General features: G+C 50.4%; 1 protein-coding gene across 1 annotated transcript; it reads right to left on the minus strand.

The window, feature by feature from the left end:
• Positions 1 to 3,903: 3,903 nt before the first annotated feature.
• Positions 3,904 to 20,357, minus strand: LOC144942537 (uncharacterized). Its single transcript, XM_078869399.1, has 4 exons — positions 19,537 to 20,357; positions 10,664 to 10,791; positions 8,943 to 9,149; positions 3,904 to 5,262 (listed from the first exon to the last, which is right to left on the minus strand). Exons 1-4 carry the CDS (start codon positions 19,769 to 19,771, stop codon positions 5,230 to 5,232), a joined length of 603 nt encoding a protein of 200 aa, XP_078725525.1. The 5' UTR covers positions 19,772 to 20,357; the 3' UTR covers positions 3,904 to 5,229.
• Positions 20,358 to 22,732: the final 2,375 nt, after the last annotated feature.

The raw sequence follows: 22,732 nt of genomic DNA on the forward strand, positions 1-22,732 counted from the left end.
CCTCCCTCAACGTCCGCACTGCGCACGCGCGCTCCCCGCAACCTCCGCGATTGGCTGAGCCGCCGTCACGTGAGCAAACTGCCAGGTCCGCTCGGCCAATGGCGAGAGAATAAATTGGGGGGGGGGGGAGGGTTGGGTGGGGGGCGAGAGGGTTGGCGGCGGGGGAGGGGCTGGGGAAAGGGGCAGGGCCCGGCGGGGGAGGGGCTGGTGGGGGCGGGTTCGGGGGAGGGGGTGACCTCGGCGCATGCGCAGTGAGGCGTTGCTGGGGTCACGGCGGGGTTACGCGAGTTTCTTGGGCCTCAACCACACGTGTGACCAACAAGACTTTTGTCGCGAATTTATCCGCCAATGTCAATAGGGAGTTTAACACCCAAGAAAACTTTCGTGACCAAAATGTTACCCACGGCACTGGAGTTTGTGTTTTTGTTCGTGTGTGCGTGTGTGTTAGATCGCGTACATATACAACGCGTCGTTAAACCAACCCCGGACACAGACAATCGATTCGGGGTTGTCACATTAACGAATCGTGACAATTGGTTTACTATTCTTAGGTTTTTTCGGTAAAGTCACGTAGGTAAAAAAATTAAAGTTAATAAAAGGAAAAAAAAAACCTCTCACTTGATACAGCTATCGTGCTGTGACGGTTCCAACTGAAGACGGAAGCTTGTGTTGCCTCCGAAACGTCGTGATTTTATTTTTTATTTTACTTTACATTTTTTTACCTACGTGACTTTACCGAAAAAACCTAAGAATATGAATCCTTGCAGTCACGAAAGCTTCAAATCTAGAATTGGTTTACTATCACGGAAACTCCTTTGCCAGTACCAAAATATGAGAATATTTTTTTTTCCCGCTTTTTTATGGAAACAAAAAAACCTTTTGCAAGGAATCATGCCTGCATGAACCACAATACTTGTGGTCAGAATGCAAACAAAAACATACAGTACTCTGATAATCATGAATTTGAAGCTTTCGTGACTGCAGGAATCCATACTCTTTGGTTCCTTCGGTAAAGTCACGTATCATCAGAACCAAAGAGTATACTCTGATAGTATATGCATCGTCTTTGAAACTGATTAGTCCACACCAGAGACAGTTTTCTTTTGAGCCTCGTCTCAAACGGCGTTAGACCAGAGGATGCCAAAAGGCGTTCAGCACAAAGACAACGAACGCCATTTACAAACTAAGCTGCGGGGGTGGCCATCCTTGTCCACCTCCATGTGGCGATGGCTCCTTCCGCGCTCTCTCCGAGCTTACATTTACAAGAAAATCTCTTACATTGACATGCTAATCTCTCACAATACAATTGTAGTAAGATGCAGGAGGCTTGGACGACGTAGTTGGAGGCACACGTATTTATTAACACCAACGTATTTACAGAGACGGGGATACACAACACTTGAAGGGGTATCGGCCCCTTCACCCGTCTAACAGGGAGACCCAACGTCTAACCCGGCTAGCCTGCTCCCAGGTCCTCCACTACAGAGCTAGGGGAGGCTATCTATCCCAGCCCTGGTCAAGCTGGGATTCACGGCACCCTGAGTCTCCAGACCGGCTCTTATAAGAACATCGGTCTGGGCTCTCGGGGCCACGCCATCGGCTTTCCCTGGTCGGTCCTGACAAGGACAGCGAGCCAGGGGAGTTCCAGGGCCTACTCAAGCTGGTCTTCAATCTTCGCTGGTTAAAGCTAACACTCGACCTCGAGCCCTCCGGCTCACCACCTTATATAGCAATCGCCCCCCCCCCCCCCCCGGGGGGGCCGTGGGGGGTGGCAGGTGCGGACGTCGATGTAAGCACCTTCTCTGCGTACAGCCATAACCACGCCCCTTGTGTTTGTTTCCCATCCGTACCAATACACCTCTACACAATGGCCACCCCCAGCTTCGTCAAGATTTACCCGATCTTACATTTACATGCAAATTTCATCTCTAGCCCCTCCCACTGACCCTTGGGCTACACCCATCCCAAACCTTTATAACTCCTTACCTTGGCAGCACTTCCACCATATATTCTCAGCTCTCCCGCGATATTTCTCACCTGATGACGATTGCTTGTGTTGCAATCAAAACGGTATATTATTAAATCCTTTATATTAAGTTCGCTTGCTTGCTTGCGTGCTTGCTTGCTTATGACCGTGCAAATCTTTCGGTCGTTTTTTAACCCACTTCCCGTGATCCAATCGAGCTGACATTTTCCACACAGACTCGTTGTGCGAGACAATTAATGTTCGTGAAAAAAAATTCCCAAAATGTTACACTTTTTAGGCAAAAAAAATGTATTTTACATATATTCAAATAGAACTCATTCATGACTTTGGCTGAACATCACAGTGTAAGAGCCCAGAGCGTAACCCCTCCACAGGCCGTGGCGGAGTAGCGCAGTTGGTAGCGCCCTTGCTTCCCATGCCAAAGGTTGCAGGATCAATCCCCGCGTCCTCCACAGGCAAATATATTTTTAAATCCTTTATATTAAGTTCGCTGCCACGCATATAAAGGATTTATAGTGAAAAACGTTGTTTTTACGGGTTATACTTATTTTTCTTATTTGATCTATCCACGTGGCTTTACCGAAAGACCCAAAGAAGACTACTGGCTAGTTAGGATATACCTCACAAAATGGACAATTGGTTGAGATATTAATGTGTCATTCATAACATTTATTATCTCTGTTGAAACAAAATTCAACTTGTGGGTAGTATAGCAGTAGCCAAAAAGGTTGAGAACCACTGCTCGATAAAGTCAAGATCTGTGTAGTGACATAGCGCCGACTGTTGGACAGCAGCAGCAACTGCAGGTGGTCACTTAGCGCACACGCCGCTGAGCATATACGCGGGTGTGCTGGCAGGGCAGAGGAACTGGGGCAAGGGTCATGCTAAACCTCGTGTGGAAGCCCCTGGAACCCTCGAGAGGGTTCGAGAAGGGAGGCACGACTCGGGTGGAGCCAAGCTGTACCAAGGGGAATATAAGCATGAGGTTTTTTGGGTTAGATCACGTAAATATGTAAATGTGTTGTTAAAACCTGGCACCACCCGACACAGCAAACTAGTAAGGGTTGTCACGTGAAGAGAACATGCTAATTCGTTACAAGTACAGCACACCGTATATTGGAGAGCCAAGCCACATTTACAATCCGAGTACGACGTTTCGCCAGTAATTACAACTAGCTTCATCAGGCAACAGCCACAAATCTAAGGAAGGACAAGTTCAAAGGGCTCGCATAATGCACATTGACTCATTAATCCCTCCCCACCCCCCCCACTTTGCGCAAGAACGCAGAAATGTGGCCACCACATCTACGCCTCTAATGAACAAAAGTTAGACTTCTCCACAAATCTGGCTGTCGCCTGATGAAGCTAGTTGTAATTACTGGCGAAACATTGTACTCAGATTGTAAATGTTGTGGCTTGGCTCTCCAACACACCAGTGTGCTGTACTAGTGACAAATTGCATGTTCTGTTTATGTGACAACCCCGACTAGTTGGCTGTGTCGGGCGGTGGCGGGTTTAACCGACACCTTTATATATTTACACGATCTAACCCCAAAAAACTCTTATGAATGACATTGGTCGCGAAAGCCTACGTGTTAAGCCTGATACATCCCGAGCTGCCCCGAGCTGGCTTGGCACGGCACGGCTTCTGCAGTGGAAAAACAGCCTGGTACATCCAGAGCCTCCCCGAGCTGGCTTGGCACGGCACGGCTTCTGCAGTGGAAAAACCTGGTACATCCCGAGCCGCCCTGAGCTGGCTTGGCACGGCTTCTGCAGTGGAAAAACCTGGTACCACCCGAGGCATCCTGAACTGGTTTGACACGGCACTGATGCGTCCATGTCCTCAGTCTTAAATGTACAGTGCATGAAAATGACCACACGACTTGCATGTTTTAGCTTTTATTTTGACTGCTTCGACACATGAACAGACCGCACAAATGTGTTTTTTTATTTTTGTACAAATCCGGATTGCTCCATATCACCATGACACAATGTGCTGTTACTATACAGTGTACAAACACATGCGAGTACTGAATTAAAGCGCCACTTATAGACCTTGCTCGTCTCTGTATAAATAACGATGTTGTTTTGGAAACAGGACAATAAATAACGACACCTCAGAGCCCCTTCTGAATCTGAGAATCGGAAGTCATTTTGTGCCAGTTGGTTTTGTAAAATGAGCAGGTCTGAAACCCACTTGACGAGGAGCAGCTGCTATTCCAACATCTCCGATTGCCTGTACCTCCGATTGGCACAGTTGGCTACATATGGTACCAAAGAAGTTCAACATACATACATCTCCGGCATGGCTCAGTTGTAATTGGTTGAAGCGTCACATGTGCCATTACAACGACACGAGTTAAGGCTGCTTTTGAAAAAAAAGCATTCATAAGATATCCCTGTATATTTGGAAATATTCCATGATACCAAGACTGAAGATTGTTTGTTAAAGAAGAACATAAGGGCTAATCCACTCGGCAATGGGCCACTCAGCTTTTGCACGGAAGCTATTCATGTTTAAGAGGAAAATCATGAAGACGCAGCTTACAACGCAATTTTTTTTACAGGCAATCCTCAACAATTACAAAAACATTTTAAAACATGATTGTTCGCTGCCCTTAAAACAGACATCTTTCATGAGCAGTATTTTTTAAATACACACTTTTTTAAACTATTAACCTGCCACGTACATAAACCGAATTATGGCATTGATAAATGATTGACCATTATTGATTTTCAGATCGCAAACATTTTTTAAAATAGCTAACGAAATCAGTACCCGGTCAGCTTTGGCTCACCACTATAAAAAATGCATAAAACTCAAAATCGCTTTCAATGAATTCCCAGACCAAGCCTTTTGAACTTTTACATATGGCCAGCAATGCCAGTATTAAACATTTGGCTCACTGGAATCACCAAAGTGCAATGGACCACACAAAGTCTACATTTTTTCAATTGGTGGTATAAAAAATATCCACGCAGACCTGTGCTTTTTTTTCAGTAACCCACCAGGGAAGCAGCTCGTAGTATTGCCACCGAAACATTTGCACCATTCGTACAAGCGGTCCAAAATGGCACAAAACAAGCAGCGGGAAACGAGAAAGCACAATTCACGAGGACCTTGGAAGACCAAAAAGGCATATTCATCTGGACTCATTCACAGCTTCCCAAGGGCAGCTAATCCCATCTTGCAGGAACTTTCCAGGCTTTTCAGGTGCATTTTGTTCCGACTCTCATCTTCGTCACTCGTATAAATGCTCATCAGAAACGATTTTCTGCAACAACGAAAACAACAAAAAACGCTAAAAATTACACCATCACTGCAGCTTCCGCAAAACATGTTTAAACAATGTCAGCAAACAAGTACATTGACTTATAAATATGCATAAATATAACACTGTCCGGCTCTGCTTACAAAAATCCAATGGATTCTGCTATTATCCGTGCTTCCATTACATTCAACTCATTACACTGGTGTACAATTTTTTAGACGTCGTCTGATTCAGAGATAAAATGTGCTGTTTTTATTATGGATTTTGATGTGCTAAATTCAAATATGACAATTAATACAACCGATTGGCTACTGTTCCCAAGATATTTAAGTTTTTAGATTTTACGTCTATGTATATTGTGTAGATAGTAGAGCTTTACTCAAATTGTAAACCTAGGTCTTTTCATGTGTTTATGGTTGCTTTACACGATAACATGTTACCTATTATTGGTTCTTTCGGTAAAGTCACGTAGAATGGAAATACTATCATAAGGTGATGATGATTGCTTGTGTTGCAGTCGAAACGTCCTGAGAATTGTATTGTTTGATATTTGTATTATTTTATTATTTCCATTCTACGTGACTTTACCGAAAGAATCAAGAATATGAATCCCTGCAGTTACGAAAGCTTTAAATCAAAATTTAACATGTTACCCGTCCCGTTCATGCAACACTTTAAAAATCTGAAAAATGGTTATGCAAATAAAATTTGTTATGAAACAAAAGGCTAAATCTATTACGTATATACATATACATACTCTTTGGTTCTTTCGGTAAAGTCACGTAGAAAGAAAATAAATAATAATAGAATACGGCGTTTCGATTGCAACACAAGCAACAATCATCAGGTAAGCATGAATGAGAAAACATAGTAAACTTAGAAATATAATGCAATCGAAATGTCGTATTCTATTATTTACCGAAATAACCAAATAGTAATTCCTGCAGTCACGAAAGCTTCTAATCTATAAGTACATTGTTTAGTCCTTATTCAGCGTCTACTCGGCGCTTCTTGGCTTGTCTCTTGTATTCATTAAATGGAGCGTCTCTTGTCACTGTCCAGCAATAGTCGGCAAGCATTTATGGGCTCCATTTGCTCCGATAGCGTTTCTCCATTGTTGCAATGTCCTGGTGAAATCACTCACCAGGCTCGTCGCTCACTGCTCTGCAGTTCGGTGGGAAAAAAATCTATATGAGAGTGCAAAAAATGCAACCAATGCTTTTGTATGCCTTGATGAGGTTTTCCGCCAACTCCCTGTAGTTGTCTGCCTTGCTATTTCCAAGAAAATGCGTTGCCACTAACTGGAAGGCTTTCCATGCCATCTTTACCTTGCCACGCAGTGCACTGCCAAATGATTCATCTCTAAGAAGTTTACTAATTTGAGGACCAACAAAGACACCTTCCTTTATCTAAGCTTCACTTAAGCTTGGAAATATTCCACGGAGGTACTTGAAAGCTGCTTGTGTTTTGTCCATGGCTTTGACAAAGTTCTTCATCAGACTCAGCTTGATGTGTAAGGGTGGTAACACAATCTTCCTTGATTCAGTGTTGGATGCTAAACACTTTTTCTCCCAGGCTCCAATGACTGTCAGAGTGGCCAGTCTATCTTGATTTAGTGGGAATCTCTCACACGACTATCCCCATTCGCAGAGAAAACAGCAATACTTTGTGTATCCAGTCTGCAGACCAAGCAAGAGAGCAACAACCTTCAAATCGCGAAAGCTGCCACTGATGTTGGTCATAGTTGGTGCACCTCAAAAGTTGTTTCATGTTGTCATAGGTTTCCTTCATATGGACTGCATGACCAACTGGAATTGATGGCAAAACATTTCCATTATGCAGCAAAACAGCTTAAAGACTCATCTTCGATGACTCAATGAACGGTCTCCACTCATCTGGATCATGAACGATGTTGAGGGCTGCCATCACGACATCGATGTTGTTGCAGGCTACAAGATCACCTTCCATGAAGAAGAATGGAACAAGATCCATTTGACAGTCAAGGAATATGGAACCTCGAACAACACCTGCCAGGAGATTCCACTGCTGCATTCTGGAGCCCAACAGCTCTGCCTTCCTCTTGGGTAGTTCCAAATCCCTGACAAGGTCTTCCAGTTCACCTTGTGTTACGAGGTGTGGTTCAGAGGAGGAGGATGGGAGAAAATCTGGGTCATGTGACCTTGATGGTTCAGGACCAGAAGTGTTATCCTCTGCCGCATCCGACTCAAGTGAGAATGATTCTGGTGTATCAGGAACCGGCAGTCCTTCTACGTGGGGCACTGGGCGTATAGCTGATGGGATGTTTGGATAATGCACAGTCCACTTTTTCTTCTTTAACACACCTTTCCCAACTGGAGGCGCCATGCAGAAGTAACAATTGCTGATATGATCCGTTGGCTCTCTCCAAATCATTGTCACTGCAAAAGGCAAAGATTTCCTTTTTCTGTTCAACCACTGGGAAACATTTGTTCCACTAGTGTTGCAGCATATGTGTGGGGCCCACATCTTGTCCTGATCTCCAATTTTGCAGCCAAAATAAAGGTGATAGGCTTTCTTAACCAGTGGTTATACTGCACTTTTGTGATGCAAAAGTCACTTCACCAAACATAGCAGAAGTTATCTGCTTTGTTCACACAAGTACGAGGCATCTCTGCTCACTTTGGCTAAACAAAACTGACAAATAAGAGAGCACAACACTGCATGATTTTTCAAGCTGATATAGGAAAATTTGTCCAGCAGAGGGATGTAAGCCTCGTTATGATTGCATCATCCATGACTTCTAGGAATAACAGGATTCAATTCATATCATGTATTACACAATACCAGGTTCAGATTGCATCATTAATTGTTTTGCTCAAAAAGAAAGTACCGTCCAAACCCAGTCAAACTTATTCTTAGATCCAGTCAAAGATGTATTTTAGTCATTTCCAGTTTAATTTTAGACTTGAAGCTTTCGTGACTGCAAGGATTCATACTCTTAGGCTTTTTCGGTAAAGTCACTTAGGTAAAAATAAATAAAAATAATAGAAGTAATAATAGAAATAAAATAATAAATCACGACGTTTCGGAGGCAACACAAGCTTCCGTCTTCAGATGGAACCGTCACAGCACAATTGCTGTATCTTTACTTGATACAGCAATTGTGAGAATGATTCTGAATGATTCTGAAGCTTGTGTTGCCTCCGAAACGTCGTGATTTATTATTTTATTTCTATTTTTTTTTTATTTCTTTTTACCTACGTGACTTTACCGAAAAAGCCTAAGAGTATATTTCCAGTTTAATTTGAGATCCCTTCCCTTTATAACTCACTTATTCTCCGCAATTCCCAAGTCAAGGGTCGTATATACTGATCCAGTAGCATATCTTGAAAACTAGAGCCAATCAAAAATTTAAGCATCATTTTCATTGTCAGTGACCCAGAATTAGTAAAGTTGGACTACATTGATTTCGGAAGCATTTTGGCAGTAGACCAGTGTCATCTGTGACCCCCAATTGACCCACGTACATTCCTATTCGTATGCTCTTATGGATAAGAGAAGTCACGTGGAAAATGCATCCGATTATCCACATTTATCCGTGGATAAGAAGCACACCCAGGAAGCAATTATTGCATCTTATCCCGAGTTCTTGTTCGCAGCCGTGGCAAAATTAATCCGATCGTCATTACGCAAGCACCACTCACCCAGCCTCCAAGCTCCTTGAGGTAGAATGCGGCGGCGTTGAACACCCGGCTCGCCGTCTCCGCCACGCCTTGTGCCTCAATCATGGCCCTGCGCATCAACTGGATCGTGGCCATCGCCTGCGTCTGCTGCATGGAGCACGATTGCCCATTGCCCACCAGCAACGACACCGACTGTTGTACAGCATTGCGCATCACGCCCACCAAAGCCTGCAGCAAACACACGTGTAATGCGAGCGTAAATGGGCAGGCCGGATGTGACGATCCGCGAGGGAGGAGTCAGGGTCACGTGGGAGAGGGAGGAGTCAGGGTCACGTGGGGGAGAGGTTATAGGAAGGAGACAGGAAGACATCTGGGGCAGTCGAGGGAGTGAAGAGGGCAGACCACGTTGGGTGGCCGCCGTGCCTCAGCCTGGTGGCTGAGGGGCTCATGACGGCACCAGCCAGCGGGGTGAAGAGAGAGCAGAGTGCGCGGGGCACACAGGGCGTGCAGGGGTTTCACGGAGCAGCTGAGTAGCTGCAGAGCTAGTGGAGGCTAGCACAGGGCGTGCGAGGTTGCACGGAGCAGCCGAGTAGCTGCAGAACTAGCGGAGGCTAGCAGAGGGTGCGAGGTTGCACAGGCAGCAGAGTAGCTGCATAGAGGAGCAGCAGTGGAGCTGCATAGGGAGTAGCAGGGTAGCTGCAGAGTGCGCGGGGCGCAAGGAGAGACGACGCTGGACCGAGGAGGAGGCCAGCGGGGTGAGCGGAAGACGAACACAAATAAAGGACCGACGGAGATCAACATCGTGTGACGGAGTCCTTTATTACACATGCATCCTGACTGTTAGTCAAAAGTTAAAAGTCGGCGATTTCCTGCTAAAGTAATCAATAAGGCGGTGCTCCTCTCCCCATTACTGCCCTGAGCCAGTGGTGTTGATTCCACGCTTCTATGAATGAGGCGAGACTATCCATAGGACAATCGCTGTTGTTTTCCCCACAAAACAGTATTTATTTTATAGACCCGCCCCAGAAGGATGATGGGTTGAGTCAACCACCAACCAGGATTTACACAAGCAACAATTTCAAGGCCTACACAAGTAGCCGGGCATTGATGATGAAACGGCAGCAACACTGGGCTTCGTCACTCACCCATTCAACGGGTCTCTCACATGTGTAGTGGTGTTAACTACTCGCTGTTCGCAAACTGTGAGAGCGGATCGTAAACAAGGTTCTCCCGCTCAATCAAACGGTCAGGGTCAAATGGGGTGAGGTAGGATCCAAACGCCAGATTGGGAAGGACCAATTGGAGGGTCCCACAAGGTGGCCGGGGATTGGACAACTCGGCCACGAACAGGTATAAAAGCTAGAACGCTGAGAGCTCTTGGCCAGTTCTGTTACACGAAGACCCAAGTCGGCCGAAGACATCTAGGACCCTGGACCAAGCCCTCCAGCCCTTATCAGGGCTAGGGCTCAGTGTCACCAGTGGTCGGGGAGAGATCCCCTAGGTCCAGCCAGAGGACGCTGGGATAGCAGGGAGATTAGATAGCCTGCAAGGTCCGGAGGCTGCACCTCCTCAGGGTAACGGGTGAGGGGACCATATACCCCTTAGTGTGATAGGGACTGTATTAAGACAATAAACAGTGTGTGCCATAAAGAAGTTTAGAAGTCCGTCCTTTATAACACTACACATGCACAGTAGGAGCGAGTGTGTGCAGGCAGGCGTGGTGGTGAAGGTAGTACACACACCTCTTTTGTGGAGACCTTGACTATGCCACACAAAAGGTCCTGCATCTGTTCAGGGGAGATCGTCATCGTCCACTTGTCCCCAATGTTCCTGAGCAGTTGTGCTGCTTCCTTTATCAATTTTTCTTGTTCTTACATGGTAAAACAAGATACACACACACATATGCATTTGTGCAGTACATAACTACAAGTGCAATAAATAAAAATGTAACAACAACAACAAAAGTTTGTTTACAATTTTTGATTTGACCTATTGACACCGACGCAAATCTGCCTACTTTTGCAAATAACGTGACACAGAGAGAACCACGTTCGCCTCTCGTCTGGCAGTTTTCCACATCGTTGAACGGAGGTGCCCGAGAGACGTCACCAATAAAAAGTGGACGAAAGGGATCGTTTTCCAATACGTGGTAGAACCAAGAGGAATGGAGTCGCAGTTGTTGAAGGACCCATCGTTCCCCACAAAGCTCTCCACCGCTCTGCAAAGGGCAGTTGTGTGACGAGCGTGGCTGCAAAACTGCGGGTGCAACAGTGTCGCTGCACAATTGTCAGCGCAACAGCGCGGCCGCACAATGTTATCCACGGACCCACGGATGTTATCCATGGCACGGGATCAAATCGAGATCGTCAGGCTTTACAGCGCGGTGCACTAAATCGCGGCGCCGCCGCCGCCACTCCTCCCCCTGTATGCACAAAGTAGTTTTGCCCGTGCATGCAATCTCTGCTCGTGTCTTCTTGTTTGCTCAACCAGGCACATTATCATTGCGCAAACAGGCTCTTGCTTCCGTAACACAGTGTATCCATCCCTCGCGCTGAAGGTCTTCATTACTGAAGTTGCTGAAAAGGCGTTTTTTAAAGTCAAAGCCCAGTCAAGAGGCCTTGCCAACCGATTCCATGGCACCTCGCGATCTGCTAGATCCTGCAACTCTTACAAAGTTTACACTTTCGAAGTCCACTCCCCTAGCATGACACAACTGGGTAGAGGTTTTTCCCTTTTCCCTGTCCGAGCTCTGGGTGCCGATCAAGTGCATGTCGTATTATTCTGCACGCGTCCTTACTGAACACGTGCCACACCCATCCCAACCTCCGCTAATTATATCCCACGATGCTTTCTTGCCACGTCCCATTCTGAACTTTCCATTTCCACAACTCTGCTCTGCCATACAATTCCTCGGAGCAAAACAACTGCTTCCATTCACCGATATGTAGCGGTGATATCATTGGTGCTCGTGCCGGCCTAGGTGCTCTTTGAGGCCATGTCGATCGGTGCAGACTGGATGAAACGTCACAGATAACACCTCGACGCTATGGGTGAATAAATTGGGGTGGTTTTGTCGATCGTCAAGTCGCCTGTGGTGGGATAAAGTGTGGGTGACTCCCAAGTTGTCTGGCCAACGTGGACGAAAATGTCGACGTACCCTCTGAGGGCTCGCGAGGCCTCACTCCAATGGAGGCCCTTCTGCCGGCAGTGGCATGAGCAAGCTATTTGCAGGGCTGGACCCTAACCTTTGCCCTTTACCTAATGGTGGCTGGCATACACGGCCATACTGTGCATGCCAAGCGACCCTATATATCCAAAGTTCAGAAGCTTCTGCTCCATTTACTTTCGTTAAAGTCCAATTAAATGGCCTGTACAGTAGATGCGGACATTACTTCTGCCTCAAAACACCCACCTCTTTTGGATGGCAAAGCAACCCACTCTAGTGAAAGCAAGGGGGAGGCGGGGGGGGGAATGCTTCCGACCACGTACTTCCATCATTATTTTTGTAAGGGTGTGTGGTGGGTGGCGACATGCACTCGGTCACCAACTCGGCATCTTTTGCACCGCACAGGGAAGCGTGTCGCATGCAGAGACAATTGAATGGCGCGATGGCAAATTTCGGCCAGAGTTCAAAAACAGCCACGCGTCACGAGCAGCTTATCATCGAGCAACACTTGTGCAGCGAGTCTGTTGCAGCTACGAGACTTTGGGAATGTGGATGATGTCCCCCTCTCAAACCGGTAGGTCTGTAGATTAGTGTTTGGAAGTTGCACTTTATGAGGCTGCAGTTTATCAGAGGGGAGGCTTTCCACTCCGGTTGCTGCGATATAATGTTTCACAACACGACACACTCCGATATATCCTATTTCACAATAAGGCACTCAACTCAATATCGATTTCCAATAGATTTGCACCCTAATGACATTGCACGGTTTTTTTTTCGTATTATTATTTTTTATTATGCTTTCCCTACTTTCTGGCAGGAGTAAAAACGGTTTAAGTTGTTTTTTCGACTGCAGTTCTACAAACTGAAACCTGCCGCAAGCAGTGCTCATCATTGCGATTTAAAACCCTCACAATTGCGCACTCTAACAGTGGTCGTAATTTTTTACTTGTAACGCACCGCTGCATTGTATTAATTCGCCCACCCGCGAAGATAGCAACCCACTCAGGAGGTGCCAAGGAGGAACCACAATGGTGGAGCCAGGATTTTCAGGTAGGGGGGGGGCAACCCCTCCAGAAATGAAAAATGATAGAGGAGTTGTTAGTGAGCGAGGAGTTGTCCCTTGCTTTTTATTCGAGGCGTGTGCGGCGATGGCACAGCCATCGATCGAGGGTCGAATTCGAACCATGTGTGATCGGCATCGCGCTCGCTGAAGGTGAATGCCTTCAGGGAAGTCGTGTACTGTATACGCAACTGCGCACAATTCTGTGAGTCACTTATAACTGCTTTGCCGTTACTTATTGCCAATTATGGACTCAGACTATTGTCCTATCATCTCATAGTCCCTGGCACGGAATAATATCCTACACAGTGGCAGTGGAGGTCGCAAAATGCCGATTTATTACTAATAAACCCCAGTGATCCGATTGAAATTAGGGATTTCGATCGGATCATTGGGGGGGCACGTGCGGAACCAGCGACAAGGGGGAAAGACAGCAGCCATGCTGTGAGCTGGCTATACCCAGACTTTAAATAGGTTATTTTTGTCGCTCTCTCGTTAAACAAAGTTTGACACGCATGTCAGCCAGACCAGGACAGAAGTACAGGTTGGTTTTCACAAGATAAGACCTGCTCGATGTTTGGGTTACAGCTTACTTGACGAGACAGTAACAGGGTACAGAAATGCAGTTACCACACAGGTCAGGGAGTTCAACTCTAACAACGCGCCACCAAAAGTTACTTTATTGAGTTCAACTCCTGGTTGGGGATTGACTCGGCCCATCATCCACCTGGGGTCGATAAAAATCAGTACCACTTTGAGTGGTGCTGCTGCACAATGTTATCCACGGACCCACTTGTGTTATCCATGGCACGTAATCCAACTGAGATCGTCAGGCTTGACATGCAAACTCCACATATACAGGCGTCAAAGTCGGGGTCGAACCCAAGACCTCCTGTATACCAGGCGAGGTAGTTAGCATCTCGCGACAGTGCCGTATAAGCTACGAATTCCATTGACATTGCCAATCAACAAATACTATCTGCAAACGTGACAACCTGTGAATAACACCAGTGTGACGTGTACAGGGGACACGCGAACGCGGGTATTGGGCAGAGTAGCTGCTGGGTGTGATGAACTCTCAGTGCTGAGTCACGCGGTCAGAGCAGTACTGCGTCACTACGTGGAAATAAACCCGATGGATGGGATGGGAAACATCGTTCTGAGTTCACCAACCGCATGCATCCTCTCACCCACCGCACGCACCCTCTCTCCACTCACCAACCCCATTCCACTCAACAAACACCCTCAACCCACTCCACTCACCAACCCCCACCTTACCCCCTCTCATCCACTCCACTCACCAACCCCCACCTTACCCCCTCTCATCCACTCCACAACCCCACTCGCCCACTCACCAACTCCACTCACCAACCTCACCTCGCCCTCTCACCAACTCCACTCGCGAACCCACCAACCCCACTCACCAACCCCACTCACCAAACCCACTCACCCTCTCGATAAATCCCCTCGTGAGCTCCTCACCAACCAACCCCGCTCACCTGCTCACCAACCACTCTAGGTAAGGAATGGTCAGGCTCCTCCACCACGCACGGAGTATGGGTACGAGGAGCTGCTGCTGTTAATGGTATGGAGCAGGATTTACCACCAGCATACAGTCGGCATAGTTTAGACAGGAATGAATTTACAGTTTCACGGTGCATTTTAAAAGTGAACAATGATCTCCATAGGACCTTAACCTACGTGTCCCGTGGTCGAGTCTCGTGACCATGTCTTAGTGTCTGGTGGCCGTGTCTCTTAATTTTATGTGCTATGAAGAAGGGCCATTGCCCGGAACGTCGCCTATTAGTTTTCCTTTCAAGGCAGTGTTACCGACTAACGTGTCGAGGTTGTTTTTAAGTTTTTTTCGTTATTTGCGCTTGCGCACCATCGCCGTAAACCCCTCAGCATCGCCAAATAAAATCTCTTAACAATCATTAGCATCCATAATAAGAGGTAATTCTTTTTGGGTAAGATCGCGTAAACCAGCCACCACCCGACAGCCGATTAGGAAGGGTTTGCCACAACACATTCCTGCGGAGGGAGCTGGTAGGAACGTTGGGTTGCTCGGTAAATGGCCAGGGTCAACGGCGGCGTGGTGTATTCCGCAAATATGGCCGACTGTGAGGGCGGGCACAAGCCGGCGTGAGTAGGTTAAACGTTTAAGGGCACCACGGGGTGACCAGCCCCTCCCCACCCAGCCCCTCCCTCCCTCCCCACCCAGCCCCTCCCTCCCTCCCCACCCAGCCCCTCCCTCCCTCCCCACCCAGCCCCTCCCTCCCTCCCCACCCAGCCCCTCCCTCCCTCCCCACCCAGCCCCTCCCTCCCTCCCCACCCAGCCCCTCCCTCCCTCCCCACCCAGCCCCTCCCTCCCTCCCCACCCAGCCCCTCCCTCCCTCCCCACCCAGCCCCTCCCTCCCTCCCCACCCAGCCCCTCCCTCCCTCCCCACCCAGCCCCTCCCTCCCTCCCCACCCAGCCCCTCCCTCCCTCCCCACCCAGCCCCTCCCTCCCTCCCCACCCAGCCCCTCCCTCCCTCCCCACCCAGCCCCTCCCTCCCTCCCCACCCAGCCCCTCCCTCCCTCCCCACCCAGCCCCTCCCTCCCTCCCCACCCAGCCCCTCCCTCCCTCCCCACCCAGCCCCTCCCTCCCTCCCCACCCAGCCCCTCCCTCCCTCCCCACCCAGCCCCTCCCTCCCTCCCCACCCAGCCCCTCCCTCCCTCCCCACCCAGCCCCTCCCTCCCTCCCCACCCAGCCCCTCCCTCCCTCCCCACCCAGCCCCTCCCTCCCTCCCCACCCAGCCCCTCCCTCCCTCCCCACCCAGCCCCTCCCTCCCTCCCCACCCAGCCCCTCCCTCCCTCCCCACCCAGCCCCTCCCTCCCTCCCCACCCAGCCCCTCCCTCCCTCCCCACCCAGCCCCTCCCTCCCTCCCCACCCAGCCCCTCCCTCCCTCCCCACCCAGCCCCTCCCTCCCTCCCCACCCAGCCCCTCCCTCCCTCCCCACCCAGCCCCTCCCTCCCTCCCCACCCAGCCCCTCCCTCCCTCCCCACCCAGCCCCTCCCTCCCTCCCCACCCAGCCCCTCCCTCCCTCCCTCCCTACCCAGCCCCTCCCTCCCCACCCAGCCCCTCCCTCCCTCCCCACCCAGCCCCTCCCTCCCTCCCCACCCAGCCCCTCCCTCCCTCCCCACCCAGCCCCTCCCTCCCCACCCAGCCCCTCCCTCCCTCCCCACCCAGCCCCTCCCCACCCTCCCCTCTCCACCCAGCCCCACCCCTCCCATTTTTGGATGCACCACGGACGGACACAATAATCCCCTGTGGGCTGGTGTAACCAGGAGGTTCCTACCAGTATAAACAAAACGTGCCAATTCGTTACTTGTGTAAGGGATCTGCGAGCCACCCTCACGCACACGCACCATGCAGACACGACATCTCCGCTCTCGCGACAACACGCACCAATCACACGCGCGGGAATGCGCTGGACGGGGGGGGGGTCAGGGGTTAAAGGGCAGTGACGTCGCCCAGACCAGGCGTGCTAGACGCGGATGTGTATTGGGAGCGGAGATTGAGGGGTTAAAAGGGGCTGTGGGATGTGTGAAGGGGGTTGGTCTTTGAACGAGTGTTGCCGTGCGTTGGTGCAATAAAGAAGTGCTTAAACCATTATAGGACTCCTCTTCACTAGTACAGCACTAACCGGTGTGTTGGAGAGTAAACCCACAACATATTCTTATTCTTGGTTCTTTCGGTAAAGTCACGTAGAAGGGAAGTAATAAAATTATATTTTTTTATATTTATATTTTATTATTGCCCTTCTACGTGACTTTACCGAAAGAACCAAGAATATGAATCCCTGCAGTCGCGAAAGCTTTAAATCAAAATTTAAACCCACAACAGTTACAATTCGAGTACCACGTTTCGCCAATAATTACCACCAGCATCATCAGGCGACGGCCAGATTTGTCATTTGCATTTTGACACCAATCCGTGACAGATGCACGTAGGCGAGACTTCATCAGAGCGACAGAACGGACAGACCCGACCTTCACTTTTAAATCTTCTCTGACCATTGACGCCGCCCTAATGCCGTGACGCGCATCTCAAATTGCGAGTTTGCTCGGTTTTAAACCGGGTGAGAAGTCGAGAGACCAGTACGACGAGTCTCATTTGCGAGAGTAACCCTGGGGCGTTCATGTGCCAGTCACGGGGTGGGGGGCGAATTGAGCGGTGCAAATTTGCGGCGTCATTTTAGAACTTTGTCAAATTTAGACCGGGAAGCGAGCGTCCGGGGGAACTCTTTGACATCCACTTTGAAGCAGGCGGCCGCTGGATTCGCAACCGTGAACCTCTGTAACAAGGGTCCTATAAAAGGGGATTCTTCCACTGGGCCACCGTCACCAATCGATTCGCATCTACCGCTGCAGGGTGCCTACTGCTACTCCTGGCGACTGTAACCCTGCCGGGAGGGAGGATCTTAAATCAGCGGGTTCAAATCCGGGTTGGGTGGGAGTTACTTAGCTCAGGGGGGTCGGCAACCCAAACAACAAGAGTCGGCATTTTTTTCGAATTCGGTAAAAAAAAGAACCTCCATATCTCAAGAGCCCTAAAGCAGCCCCTTGATGAGCCGCATGCGGCTCCAGAGCCGCAGGTTGCTGACACCTGCCCATGGTGAACTGGACTCCCATGGTGAACTAGACTCCCGTGGTGAACTGGGCTCCCGTGGTAAACTGGGCTCCCATGGTGAACTAGACTCCCATGGTGAACTGTATTCCCATGGTGAACTGTATTCCCATGGTGAACTGGACTCCCATGGTGAACTGGACTCCCATGGTGAACTGGACTCCCATGGTGAACTGGACTCCCATGGTGAACTGAGCTCCCGTGGTAAACTGGACTCCCATGGTGAACTGGACTCCCATGGTGAACTGAACTCCCATGGTGAACTGAGCTCCCGTGGTAAACTGGACTCCCATGGTGAACTGGACTCCCATGGTGAACTGAGCTCCCGTGGTAAACTGGACTCCCATGGTGAACTGGACTCCCATGGTGAACTGGACTCCCATGGTGAAGGGTCGGTAACCAAAATAACAAGGAGCCATTTTTGTTCAAATCTCAAGAGCCCGCACTTCACTCCTTAAAGAGCCACCGCACGCGGCTCCACAGCCACAGGTTTGCAGAACCCTGACTTAGCCCATCATCACTTTCGGAGTGGATAAACAACAACAACGAGCACCACTTTGTTGAGAACATCAACAGGTTGTCATACGGAGAGGCTCGCCCCTGCCACGGGAATGTAGAGTTGCCACTACGGAGGAGACGACCACAGACAGCCAGAATGTTCATTCTGACTTTAAAAGCCTTCACGAACGTAGCTTAAACAACTCCAGCTGGAGAGATAAACTTTTCCAAGGATGTTTAATTTTACCAGGTAAGGGCCCACTGAGTTGTTTTTCTTCAGAAGCGACCAGGTCACAAATGATAGATCAACGAAATGGCTTATCGTCACGTGGAAACTTACGGCAGCCACAAACTCTAAACGCGTGATGATGTTGATTCTAAATGTGGAGGGGGAAAAACAGGAAGACACGGAGAAAAATCCACGGGACCGGAGAAAAATCCACGGGGAGAGAGAGAGACATCGCAAACTCCAAATATACAGCAGCAGGCATCGTCAGGGTCGGGAGCGAACCCACGACCTCCTGTATACCAGGTGAGGTAGTTAACATCTCAAAGCCACCGTGATGAAGATGATGAGAGAGAGACCAAATTCCAAATATACAGCAGCAGGCATCGTCAGGGTCGGGAGCGAACCCACGACCTCCTGTATACCAGTCGAGGTAGTCAACATCTCCTAGCCACCGTGATGATGATGATGATGAGAGACAGAGAGACACGCAAACTCAAAATATACAGCAGCAGGCATCGTCAGGGTCGGGAGCGAACCCACGCCCTCCTGAACACCAGGCGAGGTAGTCAACATCTAGCCACCGTGATGAAGATGAGAGAGACACGCAAACTCCAAATATACAGCAGCAGGCATAGTCATGGTCGGGATCGAACCCACGACCACCTGTGTACCAGGCGAGGTAGTTAACATCTCATAGCCACCGTGATGATGCTGAGAGAGAGAGACACGCAAACTCCAAATATACAGCAGCAGGCATCGTCAGGGTCGGGATCGAACCCACGTCCTCCTGCATACCAGGCGAGGTAGTTAACATCTCATAGCCACCGTGATGATGATGATGATGAGAGAGAGAGACACGCAAACTACAAATATACAGCAGCAGGCATCGTCAGGGTCGGGATCGAACCCACGACCACCTGTACACCAGGCGAGGCAGTTAACACCGAGACAGAGAAGTCGCCCCGAGTCACACGCACGCCAGAGTGGCCCTACCTGGGGAGGTCTCGCTACCAAACGTGGGCCCGTCCGCGTCCAGCAGCTCATCGTCCGACAGAGAGGTGAGCGAGGTGGGGGGGGAGGTCGGCGCGGCCACCCCGTTGCGGCTCGAGGCGTCTCGGGGCCCGATGCCTTGAAGCCGCAGCTTCTCCACGGAGTCGTGGCTCTGCTCGGGGCACAGAGCCAGGTACTCGAGCAGAAGGCGGTGCTCGCTCGTCAACTCGGTCCTCATGGCGCTGGTTCCCCACCCGCCACCTCGCTCAATCGCTCCTGCTCGAGCCTCGTCCGCGCGCACTGACACCAGCAGCAGCACTACCACCAATCAGCACCACCAGCAATCAGCACTACCACCAATCAGCACCACCAGCAATCAGCACCACCAGCAATCAGCACTACCACCACCACCACCAATCAGCACTACCACCACCACCACCAATCAGCACTACCACCACCAATCAGTACCACCACCACCACCAATCAGTACTACCACCACCACCAATCAGCACAACTACCACCACCACCAATCAGCACTACCAGCAGCACCACCACCAATCAGCACAACTACCAGCACCAGCAATCAGCACTACCAGCAGCAGCACCACCACCACCACCTCGCCCTCTCTCTTCACCCAAATGCTGAACTTCCTTTCCCGACTTCAGCTTCGGTGCGCGCAGCCGTCGCGCGTGCCGCGCCGCTCTCGACGACACCACAGTCCCGTCCGCCGCAGTCGTGTGGACACGTGAGTATCGCGCTGATCTCGCCTGTACAGTACTCAACAAAGTGGGTCCCCCCACCACCACCACCACCACACCACCACCACACCACCACCACCACCACACCACCACCACCACCACACCACCACCACCACCACACCACCACCACCACACCACCACACCACCACCACACCACCACACCACCACCACACCACCACCACCACTCCACGCGCACAGTGCCGAGCACCGGTGTCGCAATGCGGCAGTGGAAACGCCGCTCACATTTATAGCCACGTGGCTGTTACCCCCCCCCGTGCCCCCACTCACCCACCCACCCCCGTCACCCACCCACCCACCCCCCGTGCCCCCACCCACCCACCCCCCGTGCCCCCACCCACCCACCCCCCGTGCCCCCACCCACCCACCCCCCGTGCCCCCACCCACCCACCCCCGTGCCCCCACCCACCCACCCCCGTGCCCCCACCCACCCACCCCCGTGCCCCCACCCACCCACCCACCCCCCGTGCCCCCACCCACCCACCCCCGTGCCCCCACCCACCCACCCACCCCCCGTGCCCCCACCCACCCACCCCCCGTGCCCCCACCCCCCGTGCCCCCACCCACCCACCCACCCCCCGTGCCCCCACCCACCCACCCACCCCCCGTGCCCCCACCCACCCATCGAGGCCGAGGCGAGAACGGGGCATGCCCGTGCCGCGTGCCCGTCACGTCCCCGCAGGGCACCGCTTAAGTCGCCTTCTGCATTCCAGAAGTTTCTCCCCCTGCGCTCGCCACGTGTCCAGATTGTGCAACTCGCTAGGCCTCGGCAAGGTAAGGTGAAAGTTAAACGGTAAAAAAAAAACAATAGCAACTTTACCCTACCTTTTACCTTACGACAATACAATCGCGCTACCCTACTTTTTACCCTTGAGCAGGTAAGGTAAAAGGTCAAAAAGAACGAGCCTACCTTTACCTTACCTTTTACCCTTATCCCATACAAATTTCGCGATTACAGGGTAATTACTGGGGTAAAAAACATGGAATTTGTGACTGCAGGGATTCATCTTCTTGGTTCTTTCGGTAAAGTCACGTAGAATGGAAATAATAAAATAATAAAAATAAAACATAATAAAATAATTCTCACGACGTTTCGGCCACAACGCAAGCAGCCGTCCTCAGGTGAAGAACAGGTCTGTCGGGGAGACAGCGTCTGAATGAAACAGCATCATGCTTGGAACGTATATTTAATCTGGGTTGGAAGGGGGGGAAAGGGCGCCTTGACAAAAGAATTTGCATATCAAGAGGAATTTATCATATTTATGGAAAATGCAGGTATGTGATTAGTACTACTTATGCCCGTGTATTATGCAGGATTAGCAGCATCAAAGGGAGGGGGTATGGGAAATGCAGGTATGTGATTAGTACTAGTTATGCCCGTGCATCATGCAGGATTAGCAGCATCAAAGGGAGGGGATATGGGAAATGTAGGTATGGGATTAGTACTACTTATGCCCGTGCATTATGCAGGATTAGCAGCATCAAAGGGAGGGGATATGGGAAATGCAGGTATGTGATTAGTACTACTTATGCCCGTGCATTATGCAGGATTAGCAGCATCAAAAGGAGGGGATATGGGAAATACAGGTATGTGATTAGTACTGCTTATGCCCGTGCATTATGCAGACGCTTTATTCATATAGAATACTCTCAAATCGGGCGTTTAGGCTGTCGACAACACCGTCCTCCATAACCTCCTCGTCCCAGTCGTCTTGGTCGATGGCGATCTCATCAACAACCTGATCAAGTTTGTTATTGCCATCATCCTTGGACGGACGACAGGCAATAAGATCCTGCGCCGCTCCAGCCCAGTTAGACGGAACCTTCAGGCAGCCGGCCGTGATCCATGAGCGCAAGCACATGGACTTTATGAAGAGCGTCGTTGACAACGACTGGCGAACGTCGTGAACTCCCACCCAGTTCCGCTATTCGCACGTTCACAGGGAGTTGACGTCGCCGGCGCTCCCAAGTAGTCGCAGGCCATCTTCTAGTGGGCGGGGAGCAGCTTTTTGCGGAGAAACCACCACTGCATTACGTCAATGAAGGCGCTGGCGGTCATGACGCCCATGCTCAGAAAACGATCGACTTCATCGCCGTCGTCTATGGAGTTGCCGACGTTGCTGAACAGGGTGCTGAACAGCGACCGCTCCTCCATATGGGCAGCAACTGCCGTCGGCGAGATCGTGAGCACGTCCGAGTAGCGATGCTGCAGGACAGCGGATTGTGGCCTTCAGTGTAGCCAGCTCGTCTTGGTCTGTCGTTTTCGGCAGCTGTGGATTCAAGTAGGATGCCACAATGGCGGGTTCCTGAACCAGTAGGTGGCGGTACCGCACCAGTTCGGCCTTCATCCCCGTGGCTTATCGATTGCTCTAAGGGCGGCTTCACCGTGATCGCAATGACGGACGAGGTGCTCCATCGTCAC

Source organism: Lampetra fluviatilis, chromosome 27 (assembly GCF_964198595.1).
Source record: "Lampetra fluviatilis chromosome 27, kcLamFluv1.1, whole genome shotgun sequence".
In the NCBI taxonomy this organism is placed as follows: domain Eukaryota; kingdom Metazoa; phylum Chordata; class Hyperoartia; order Petromyzontiformes; family Petromyzontidae; genus Lampetra; species Lampetra fluviatilis.